Source organism: Fringilla coelebs (genome assembly GCF_963513975.1).
Source record: "Fringilla coelebs genome assembly, chromosome: 9".
Classification (NCBI taxonomy): domain Eukaryota; kingdom Metazoa; phylum Chordata; class Aves; order Passeriformes; family Fringillidae; genus Fringilla; species Fringilla coelebs.
Genome location: NC_140067.1, coordinates 26,580,976 through 26,593,410, shown reverse-complemented (window position 1 = coordinate 26,593,410; position 12,435 = coordinate 26,580,976). Strand labels below are relative to the sequence as shown.

Below are 12,435 nucleotides of genomic sequence, written 5' to 3'. Positions count from 1 at the left end.
CCATGTAAAGCACCCCAGGGCAGCTCACATCCAGGATTTGGATTTAGCCACACAAACCAGATTCTCTGAGAGACTAAATAAACTGGGCAGAACCTAACATCATACCTACTTCTTTTTGTCCTGGGCCGAAGCAGCTCTGAGAGAGCTACAGCTGACAGTAGTAGGGGGATCACCAGCTCCTGCTACAGCTGCTACAGAGAAATGTAAGGCCAAGATGCAGAGGCAGGCCAAATATTTGTGCCTTTCAAAGACAACAGCTCCCAGAGGCTGCTCCTGCTGCACATCACTCAGATGTACAGAAGTTCTGATGTGTGACAGCCAAAATTTTTGGGAATTATATTTCCAAAAGAATGGGAGTCAGGAATAAGTAACCCCTGCTTCTCAAAGAAGCAGACTTATGATGCCTAGCAGCATGCTGCTGCAAGAGTCAGGGCTACTCTTCCCTCTTATTTCAAAGAGGAAAACCTGTTCAAACCAGGTCAGGACCCTCACTTGCAGAAGATGGATTTTACAGAACCAGTTATCAGCACATTCAGCCTCTGACATGAGGTGGCTCAACCACACACCCAGGATTTAAAATGACTTGCACAGGTTGTGGGCCTCAGTCTCACATCAGACTTGCTGGATTTCTGCACTTAAAGGTGGCTACCAAGCAGCTCTGTGCAAGTGCATATACTCCACTACTTTCTAGACCAGCAGGAAAAAAAAAAAAAAACAAAACAAAAGAACTGTAATTGTTATTCACTAATGTATATTTTCATTTATAAAAATAAAAATGCTAGCCATAGATAAAACTGATAGTATTAAGTGAACACCATGACAGGACAAGGAAGGATAGCTTCACACTGTCTATGGGGCAGGATTACATGAGGTATTAGGAATAAATTCTTCCCTGTGGGGGTGTGAGGCCCTGCCACAGGCTGCCCAGAGAAGCTGTGGTTACTCCATCCCTGGCAGTGTTCAAGCTGGACACGGCTTGAAGCAATCTGGTCTAATGGAATGTGTCCCTGCCCATGACAGAGCAGAGTGGTCTTTAAGGTCCCTTCCAACCCAAACCCTTCTGGTATTCTGTGATCATGAAGAATTTCCACTACTAATGAGAAACCAACCAATATTTTGTAATGCAGTTCTAAGGATAGCAGCCTAGACTTTCCCCTAAGGTACACCTACATTAACCAGAACACTCTCCTGTATGACTGGTAGCAAACTATATATAAACAGCAGTGTACTGAAAAGTGTCAATCCTTCCATCTCTGAGAATGAAAGGCTATTTCACTCTTAAGAACAGCCTCCTTAAAGCCCCTGACCATCACCCAGAATTTTCTTCCTGATTCCTATAAACAACTGAGACTTGATATCCCCCATGGTGGGACTGAAGCTATGTAGTGCCACACATGACTCAGAAATGAACACCATCTCTTCAGCTGCTCTGATCCAAATAAAAACTGGCAAAACCCAGGTCAAACAGGGCACAAGAGCAGGAAGGGCCAAAGTAATGCATGAGAGTGACTGTCTGCATCACCCTGACCCAGCCCCAGGCTCTGTCTGAACACCAGGAGGGAGCACTTTCTCTCAGCAGCAACCAAGTTTGATCTCCTGAAGTCATGACAAAAGATTTTTGAAATCTTTAGACTGAGGACTAAATTTCTTCAGAAATATTTTTTTTGCATTGTAATTTCCCCTTTGAAATACTTTTGAAGACACATTAAATTGTTCAGAAGCTCAGTCTGATGTAACCCACATTCATCTTTCATCAGTTCTGAATGTTAATCTTGTCAGGGGTAAGTACATAAAATGACACCACCAAAATAAAAGCTAATTTCTAAGAAAGGTAGTTTTACATTGGGGAGAAAAGCAATAATCAAATGCTATTCATAAATGCCTCATTAACCGAATCCTGAAGGCAAAACTGTTTAAATCAAAACCACACTGAAAATAGATTTTTTTTTTAAGTAAATCTTGCAACACAAAAACAAAGACAAAAATTTTTACTGTATATTCCTTGTTTAAAACTTTAGCTTCTGTTCTGAAGTAAAAGCTTGAAACCAAGTAAAGAGATCAGTCAGGTTTAGGGGGGGTTAGGGGGCAGTTTTCCTTGATTGTCCTTTTATCTTGAATTTCCTTTTCACTACAACCAAATTCTCCCATCGTTACTCTTTTGCTAAGATTGCCATCTGGTGGCACTAATTCTGTTGTGCAATCATTTGAGTTATTGGTACATTTTTTTCTATCACATAACTTGCCAAGTCAAGAGAAAACTATATTAAATACCATTCTTTCAAAAATCTAACCATCATTTTTGTAAAATTTTTACCTTTCAATGGCCAGTTCTTTGTTGGAAAGTTGCTGAACTGTGATCACCACTTTCTTCTCAATTCCCTGTTTAAGCTTGAAGTACAATTTATCTCTATCCTTTGGCACAGGGCTAAAAGAACAGAAACATCTTTCAGCACGTATAGAACATGAATTGTTAAATACAGTAAAGAGATTATGCTTTCTAAATTTTAAATTAATTCAAAATTCATTAGATAAAAAAAAATTAAAAGAAACCACTAGACTGTATTTACTCAAGAAACTTAGTTTGAGTAAAGTTTTTAAAAGACTTCTTAGTATCTTTTCCATTTGCACAGGCATCCACTGAGTATCCCTAAAAGGAATGATGCAGTGAAAAGAAATTCACTTGAAGAAGGTATCCTGAATTTTTATCTTTTTACAGAAAGAATACAGAGAAGAAAATTGTACCATCAAAAGAACAGCTTCCTATTTAGAGCATGCCTGCTCGTGAAAAGAGGTCAAATGAATTTTGTTTCAACACAGTAGCTGTGCGTGTGGAAAATAGCTTTGTGTTTCTTCCAAAGAGATTTCTGCTTTTCCCTTTCCATTCTGATTACCTAAAATTTCCTTTTCCATCATCTTCTTTGACTTCTAAGGAGACACTGAAAGTGTACACATCACTGTCTGGTGTGGGAAGAACAAAGTCCTTCACATGATCAGATGCTTGTTTGGAAGAACGCTTGAATGCTGTGGAGAAACTATACAAAATTCGGCTGACCTGCAGAAAAGCAAAATCATTAACAGTGTGATCAAACAAAAGGGTGTTTTTTCATGAGGCACTGTGAGGTTTTTGAAGGTCAAAAATCACTTGGCCTCTTATACTGCACACAAATCACCCCTCACGTACCATAAAGCACCCAACACCACGTGTTCCGTAACCAAGCCATTTCAGTAACAACATCTCCTATTTCCATTCCTGATACATTCCCTGCTCATGTCATGCTCAGTGAGTTAATATAAATTAGATTAGAGATTAGGAATGTAGCTCATTAGAGGACTTGCATAATGTACTTTTCAAGTTGTGTTTTTAACAACGTAACATACAACTTGGTCTGGCAGATGTCAAAACCCAAGGAGACGACTTCTTTTTCAGCCTCTTTTTCCACCCTAAAAAGTCCTTTTCTCCCAGACTGCCACAGAGTACTTTCTAAAACAGCTAGGGGAGAGTACTGATACGGTTCTTTTTAATTCCAAAGGTATACAATGCAGCTCCAGTATCAAACATACCCAAATGAGGCCTGCAAAAGCCCCAGATGAGACTCTCCAAATCTTCCCATTACAGTGCACTTTCGAATTTTGTTGAAATACTAAAACCAAATCCTTAAAATCATAATAATATTCATGTATGACTAGCTGCACATTCTGCAAAACTCATTCATATGTGCTAACACATTTTTCAAGGCACTATATACTATGTCCACATTGGGAATGACCTCTTCAAACACTGCTTGCATCCTTTTTCCCAGTCACTGCACACCACAGAATACTTACAGCTTCTTTAATCTCACAGGAGAAAACATGGATCTGGAATTCTTCTGTCCCACAGCTGCTCTCAGTAAATGCAAAGCAGTCACTCTCTGAAGTCCCATTTTGTCCCCTCACACAAAACAACACCTTATAGATGGGAAACGAGGCTATCTCCAAATTGCTCAATTGATTAATTATTCTGGCAAGAAAAGGAACAGGGAAGATAAAAGGAACAGGTCATTAAAACAGACAGGCCTACCTAAAAGGCTTTTCTGCATTTAAATAAACAAGGATCTAAACTCTAATTACTGCTAGATTCAAGTAGATGAGATGGGCAGCAGGAACAGAAATGTTATGCTTTACAAATTAAAGGTGTAAATGTTCCTGATTGTAACATTGACTTAATTTCTTTTATATGCCATAGTACAGACAAATACAGTACCTCTACATCAGACAGTAAACAATGGCCATTGCTTGTGAAAAACACAAAAGAAGAAATGCAGAAATCACAGAAAACCCTAAAAATGTGATTTGTATACAAAGAAAAATGCAACACTAAAAAGAAATTTAAATATCTGTTTAAGAAATCGTTATGAAAATTATTTCAGAATCAACAGGACTACACAGCTTAGCAAACGCTGCCACATTCAGGTGAATATTTAGCACAGACCTAAGATTTCACCCAAAATTTTAAAATACTCTCAAGCACAAAACCCAAAGAATATTTCAGAAACTTGAAAGCAGGAGTAGTGTTTCAGAACAGACTGGTGGACAGTGACTCTTAGAGAATAACAAATGTTCTCTGTCTTTTCACTACTTTTCCATACACACATTCACATCAAGGACCAATAAACATTAGTCACTTAGAATCTCAAGTCTGGAACAATAAAAATATACAAATAATCTAAAGGCAAGAAGAGCCCTGGGAGGATTCAGCACACTGAAATTTTGGTGGGATGTAACAGGAACCTCACAGGACAAGTATTCAGACAGCAGGAATGAACACACTCCTCAAAGCCAACACTAGTACCACCTAAGCTTTGATGGAATGTGTTATGTCACACGTGGATTCAACTTTTCAGTTCTGTGGAGGTTCTTAGGCAGTCCCACAATTGCTGATCTCCTCTGAAATGAAAGATCAAAGGAACCTGCTGTTTCACTTGCAAAACAGCCCTCCTGAATGGCCACACTGAGTACAAAAAATAGGCACAGAACACCTAACATTATGTAAAGATGACTGCTGCCATTGTAGAAGTACAGAAATACAGTATTTTCTGATGGCAAATGAAATCTAAATTCAAAGAACAAAATGGAAGAAAATAAAACAGATTCTTGAAGGTCCTTCTCTTCCTCTCCAAGATGACAGTCAATACAGAAACACAGCTCAGGCAAGGAAGGAAATCTAATCACATCCTTCAGATACCTTGATATCAGAGCTTAAAAATAAACATCTTAGATACTGAGATGTTCCCTACTTCAGGATGCAAAAATGCTACAGGTGCATGTTTAGTGCACCCTGATCAAGAACCTTGGACTCCCTCATCACCAATTAAAAGAGCCTTCCCACACAGGGAAAGTAAATATCTTCTAATATCTGGAGACTGTCAGCACTGGCATCAGGAGGCAGACATGGGTCAGAGCTGGCTTCTGCACAGTAATAGCTGGAAGCAGAGACTGGCATCTCAACTCTGAAACATAGATGGAAGAGTCTAAACTGACACTTCTGCAGCAAACCCAAGGTCAGAAGGACTCCTGCAACTCCTGGACCTTGGAGGCATTGACAGACTAGGGAGGTCAGGAGAGCACAGGTATTATCAGCTCTCCCTTTCCACTAGCTCTCTTATTATCATATTTGAACAGACATTAAGGTAGAAAGAGATGCTTCTGCTGACACTGTGTGGTAGCTGGTACCACCAGCCACTGCATGGTAAATCTGAGCACACATTTTGCTGCTTCAGAAGAATTTCTCAAAATTAACTGTCTGCAGCAAGAACCTCAGGCACAAATCCAGCAATTCTACTTCCCTGTGCAAGTAACAAAGTGAGAAACCACTTCTTATGTGTCTGCTTAAGCAACAAATGAAACTCTTGTGTGTTACCTTACAGAGCCTTCTGGAATGTTTGGGACATAGAGTGTTACAGGTAAAGGGGTTTGACTTGAGGACTTCATGTTTGCCATGGCATGTAGAGCTTCTGGTTCATTCCGTGGGGCTGACACCTTTGTACAACCCAAATAAGTCAGTTTGTTAAACAACACACTGTCCTCTTCCAGGGGTTCACTTGGAGAAGATGGCCTTGGTGCAGAGATTTCTGAAAATGAAGAAAATGCTTCTTTAGCCATTTGCTTTTATTTCCACACATTTTTTATTTCCAATGAGTTCCACAGCCAAATCTCCTACATTTGCCAGGAAAGGACATGAGAGCAGACAGTTCAGCTCCAACAGCAAGAAATCCATTTGACAGCTTCATATTACTGTGAAGTCTGTTTTAATCTAATTCATGTTTCCAAGGGTGGCATGAGGACAAACTGCATTTTGATTCTCTTTAGCACCCCACAGGAACACAGCACGGGCATTCTAAATCTTTCTAAGCAGTCACAGAATCACAGAACCACAGAACATTAAAGGGCTGGAATAGACCTTGAAAATCACCTAGCCCTAACCCTTCTCTGTGCCCTGTTACTTTATTCCTTATTACTAGATACTGCCATAATACTTAGAATCATGAAGGCTGCAAAACTGAATTATTCCTGTTGGGGCTGGAGTGGGGTGAGAGAAACATATCTACAAGTCTTTCTTTGTTCATTCATGTTAAGGGCTGGGTTTTGTTTGAAGAATGTCAAACAGGAAGACAGTAAGGTAAGTTTCTCAGAAATATAGCAGACATGTAATTAAGAGAAGGGTGTTTCCATTCCATATAAATTATTTCTTTTATTTCCAACAAATGTTATGGGAATTAGCTGACAGAATACCACAGAAGTAGCATGCTATTGAGGTAAAAAAAGAAAGAACAAAAAGATGACCACAGCCTTGTATTCTTAATATATGTAACAGAATGCATGTATTTTTATATTGCAAGTTTTTTATATGTATCTAAAAAAGCTACAATATATTTACTTAAAATTTATACAATATAGTTTACATTAAAAGCTTTCAGTCTTCCCCTTTTCATGAAAGCTTCAAACAGCAGGCAAGTAGCACAATCATTCTTAGCAAATATCAAGTCCTAAGCTAGCCTTACTGCTACCTGGTGACACCATCAGAGATGGCCAGTTCAATCAGTTTACTCAGGGTGTATTTCATTTGCAGGTAGCACTACCCATGAACACTGTCCTGAAACTTCTTGAGCTCCAGCAGCAGCAGATCCACCTCAATTATCACCCACTCAGCAACTCACAAAATCCTCAATCCCAACTAAACCTTGGCTGAAGGAAAAATGAACATTATCCTGACCAAAGCAGAGTAGCTCAAGGCATCAATCTGATGATAATCTATTCTTATCTATAATCTTCAACTAAAAATAAGAGGAGGTCCACAGGTATTCCCCAACATAGTTTTAGAATGAAGCTCTGGAAAGCATTTTAGGGTTAACTTGAAGCTGCATAAAGAAAAAGCCTGCCATGTGTGATGAAGGGGGAAAGCACTCAGGCAATACCTGTAGCAGAAGGGTCTAAAACAAGCTGCAAAGCTGGCTGGGTTGTTTGTCCTGCTGACCCATCTCCAGCTGCCTGGCCACTGCCATCACTGGAACCTTCTGGGAGTGCAGTGACATACTGGTCTTTCTCAGAATCCCGCAGTATCTCTTCCATTGCCTTCTCCAGCTCCTCATCTCCATCTGAAAATACCTGTAAGCAGAAGGAGATGACATTTTTGGAAGGTACTTGTAGTTTTACTTTCACTATTAGTTTTCAAATACATAGTCTTACTAATTGCAAAAGTTAAGAAACTTTGCTGAATGAGACAACAACCCAAGAATCAATAAAATCAAATCAAATATAATCCTGTGTCACATTCCCTTACATAAAATGCAGATGTTCTCAAAGTTAATCCAAAAACCATTCATCAAAAAACTACAGACTTCTCTTAGAATAACAGATTTGTGTGTTTAGAGCCTCCATTCAGACTAGAAATCAATAGACTTTGCTATAATTAGTCTTAAAGAAAATTTTACTTTCTTAGTCATATCTAGTCCATTTCAGTTGCTTCACCAATTTTCCCACACATGAGTGGTGCAAGCCTAAGGAAATTAAAAAAGAACTGGAGATACACACTCCCTAAAAGAAAACTAGAATCTTTCACAAGTACTAGCTTTCAGACAAAAGAAAACCACAGCCAATGCTGCATCACGGATCCTGCCTCCAGTCCACCAGCCTCTTCCCAGACTAAAGAAGCAGATAATGTCTAATATAGACAGAAATTGTCAGCTGTAAATAACTGTCAAAGAGTACAGCAAAGACAGACTAGGCACTTACTGTCATTTCAGGGGGAATAAATTCCTTTTGTTCCAAGCAGAGCAAAACCAGTGCATTGGCAACTACAGTTCAAATGGCAAAATTTGTATTTAATCAATCAGCTGTCATCCAAGTGCTAAAATATTCTGCTATTTAGAGGTAGAAATCTTTTAGAAAAGGTCCTACTCATGCCTAAAGTAGCATCAAGCAGGAAAACTAAATTAGAAACTAAAGTGCAAGACATGGTGTTATCTATCCCTATATAGACTAATTGCATGCTTTTAAGGTAACAGTCCTGATCCCTCAATAAAGAACATTAAGCTTTAAACCAAATCTCATTCATTGTAAAGTCCTTTACTAATGTATAGATCCACAGAATACAACAAAGCTAACTCCCAAAGAAGTTATTAAAAGAAAACCTGAACTGCCAGTTTTGGACAGATTTGTTTAATCCAAGCTGTTAATTTCACTGGCAGTCAGCAAGGACAAAAATTACAGTCTAAGGCTCTCCTCAAGCACACACCAATTATGCACTCTTTCCATCAATACAAACCTTGCCACACATTTAAAAATAAAGTCAGAGCAAACCTTTAGCTGCGGCTTCTCATCGTTTCCAGAGGCATCCTCAGATTTCTGATGAACCAAGACAAATTCTTCATTAATTAACGTGGATACGGCCTCAGGAATCCTGCTGGCTTTGCTAAATGATGTTTTGACTTCCATCTCAGGTCAGTATTCTCCTCCTGCCACCAGAACCTAATAATGAAAAATAAATAAGTAGTTTTGAAGTTGTACACAGTATGTTAATAGTATAATATAAAGATATTGTGGAATAATAAAACACTTAAGATTATACTACTGTATTTCTCAAACTCTGATTTCATTGGTATAAGGAATCCTATGATTTTTAGGCTGGTGTTTAAAAGTCCTGTGATTTAACAGCAGAGGCTGTTATCTATGCAAATAGACAACAAATGAAGAGGGGTCACCCCAGAGCTTTGACTTCCCCTGTTTTTAATCTTCCAGAGTCTGCTTCCTCTGCCTCCCTAATTTGTGCCCCAGGTTCTCCCTCATACAGGTATTTGCCCTAACCAGTGTGTCACAAAAGTCACATGAAGATACAGATTACCTGAAGGCTAATTTCCCTAAAACTGCAGACTAAGTTCTCCACATAAAAACATTATTTAGCAATCACTTATGTTAGGGGCTTTACTTATCCTTTATATCTATAGTTGGTGAAGTCAAAAGTGATGCTAAACCACAATCAGATCCTTCTCACCTTATTTCCCTGAAACTACCTCCAATAGTTAGGATTAACCATACCATTTAAAAATATAAACATAAGTAATATAAACATAAATATACAATATAAACAACAAAATTCTAAATATTACAGCAACCAAAAACAAGATTTCCTATCTCTGCACAAGGAAAAAAAACAAATCTAGAAAAAAAAGAGAAAGGGCAAAATAATGTTCAGCCTATACATTACAAGTTCATATAAAAATAGAGAGCTGAAACTTTCCAAGCATGTCAGCATGAGGACACCTATTGTAGGTATCCACCAAATAAAGCCAGCATGACCTACATTAACTCAGAATGTCTTCCCTCACTCCTTAGGGAATAAAGAGCTGAATCTTAAGACTTTTTTTTCTTATCTATTTTTATATTTTCTGTGTCAAAAAAGGGAAAATGTATTTTCAGACTTTATAAAGAGCATGCACTTCTACACATGGTCTACTTCCATTCCAGTTTCCTGAAAAACACTGCTCTGGCTAAGTGCTGGGATGCATTGTGCTTAGGAGTCAGAGTTCAGGTGAGTCACACACAGCACAGGGGGGGAAAAAAAAAAATCTGTGACTGTCACCTTTGGGAGGCTGGAAAGTGCCCAAGGAGGAACAGCTCAAGCCACATCTGCTGTGAGCAGGAACAAGAGGAGGTTAAGCTTCACCCTGCCCTTCCCAGCAGTACCAAGGAGCAGAACTGCACCACTCTTGCTTCTCTTCCAATTCCAACCACCCGGTGATCAAGAGAAGAATGCTGACTTAGGTCTAGCTATAGGGAAGCAGAAAAACAGCACATGAAAGAACAAAGACATGCATGCTCTCCACCATTTTGAACAGGTGTTACTTATGATGTTAGCAGGAACAGAAAGTTTAGCAATTTCAAACCAAAAAAAGCAAGTGGGGGAACTAGACAACTTTCAATACAATTTTCTATCATTTTTGAAATTACAGCTAACATGCTTTTGCCCTTTCACAGACTTGGCTGAGCATAACTTACATGCAACTCCTCAAAAAGCTTTTCCCTCTCCCTAACCAAGCCACAGTGTTACCTGTGCAAAAAAAACCCCAAACTGCAAAAAAAAACCCCAACACTGGGAAATAAGCTATATCTATTTTCAGAACTATGGTTCTTCAAGAGAATCTCTGGAACCTTTGTGAAGAGGAAGGTCCAATAGAGCAATGCAGAAATTAGCCTTCTGATAACTGAAGTCTGAAGTAGCAATATACACCAAAAGGCATGGTTTATTCCCTTTTTTGAGCTACAGGACCCAGTGCAGGACAGCAAAATGAGCATTAAACTGACAAGCCTTGCAATCACTCCATGACTCAGATTTCCAGATGACTGAAGTGGTGTGGTGACTGTCTAATGCCCCTCAGGGAACAGGACATGGACAGTGCCCCACACACAAACACATCACCAGGGGTCTCAGGCACAGCATCTCCTTTTCAGACATGTATCCAAACTCTGCATTAGCCTGGCTCCCACCCCACAAGCTCCCTACCTTTAATGGGGGCACCTTCCCCAGAAAGCCACAAGTGCTGCAAACACACAAAGCTTCACCTTTTCTATTCTTCTTCCCTGGAAGACTAAACAATAAAATTCTATATGATTCTCTGTGTTGAAGAAGTACAGCTCACCAGCTGCTCCAAAACCCTCTATTCCACTGACATTTGCAAAAGAAAATTCTAGATGTCATAAAATCAGTTTGTTTAAATCCCACTGACCACAACAGCATGACGATTTCAGCTTTCACATCAACTCCTCTCTGTGTAATCTTTTTATGAGAAACTGCCTCTGTGCTCATACTAAAAACGGTTGTATTATCCACAAATTGTTTCCCAATCTTATCTCTGGCAGTGAAACACTATGTAAAGAACATAATGGAAAAAACAAACAACCTTTTATTTGGCTTACTGATATGATTTCCCAGGAATGAGATCAATTTAATAAGCAACAGAGCTGTATCACTGTATTTTAAACACATATATATATGTAGATAAACAATCCTTATTTCCAGAAAAGCACTGTTAAGAACAAAAATCTTTTCAAATTAAAAAAAACAAAACAGCAACAAAACAAAACAGAGCCACAAAAAATAAAGCAAAAAGAAAAACCCCAAACCAGAAAGTAACCACTGGCTTATTTTGGCAACACTGTCTCCTCTGAGAAAGCAAACCCCCACTATGCAGCCAACATCAAATAATTAGTCTGTTCATGATGGCAAACAGTTTGGAATTGTTGTACTGGGTGCCTAGATACAGAGGTTTTTCCAGATTCTCTTACAGTTCAATAGCCAAAATCAATGTCATAGCCAAAGAAGAGCAATTTAAGGAAAACAGAATCAAAAAAGAACTACACAAACAAGGAAATATCTGTTCTCCTTCAAAAACATACTACATCTGCATCTCCTCAAATAAATGATAAGCAGCACTCGTCAGGCACATCTCAGTGTGAATACTGAGAAAGGAGAGAACCAGCTTTCCTGAATTGAACCTCTGTGGTACACACAACCCACTGAACCACTTACATATTACACAGTCACAGTGTGGAGCTGCTTGAGGGAAAAATACTGCTTTTATTTAGCTTAAAGTTAAAACCACAGAGATGAAGATCCATTCCCAGAGGAATGGTGGGCATATGGCTGGTACTGAGCTGGAGCATGACTCAAGAAAGTCAAACAGAAAAAACTGATCTCAAGGCCTAAAATGCACATACTGGGTGGCAGAAGCACCATGAACACTAGATGAAATTCCAGGTAAGTGGCAGCATGTCAGGAAAGCTGCTGGCTACAGAAGCAGCCTCCCAGCAAACTGGGGGCTTCCTTCTGTTTACTTGTACAATTCGAGCAAGCAGGAGCCATGGATGACAAGCTGCACCTTAGACAAAACAAAGTTAGTG

General features: G+C 39.1%; 1 protein-coding gene across 5 annotated transcripts in view; it reads right to left on the bottom strand.

Annotated features, from left to right (window-relative positions):
- The window catches only part of RABGAP1L (RAB GTPase activating protein 1 like), a gene marked incomplete at its 5' end in the record, with an annotated part of 219,193 nt that overhangs the window by 194,754 nt on the left and 12,004 nt on the right, over positions 1-12,435 (bottom strand). For 3 of the 5 annotated variants that reach the window (XM_084211136.1, XM_084211140.1, XM_084211139.1), the window contains 6 exons: positions 2,315-2,425; positions 2,892-3,052; positions 3,826-4,000; positions 5,900-6,110; positions 7,455-7,644; positions 8,839-9,006. In XM_084211136.1, the coding sequence (XP_084067262.1) occupies positions 2,315-2,425; positions 2,892-3,052; positions 3,826-4,000; positions 5,900-6,110; positions 7,455-7,644; positions 8,839-8,973 (983 nt within the window). Of the gene's footprint in view, positions 1-2,314; positions 2,426-2,891; positions 3,053-3,825; positions 4,001-5,899; positions 6,111-7,454; positions 7,645-8,838; positions 9,007-10,117; positions 10,306-11,038; positions 11,124-12,435 lie in introns of all 5 variants that reach the window. The other 2 variants (XM_084211137.1, XM_084211138.1) reach the window with 2 other exon arrangements.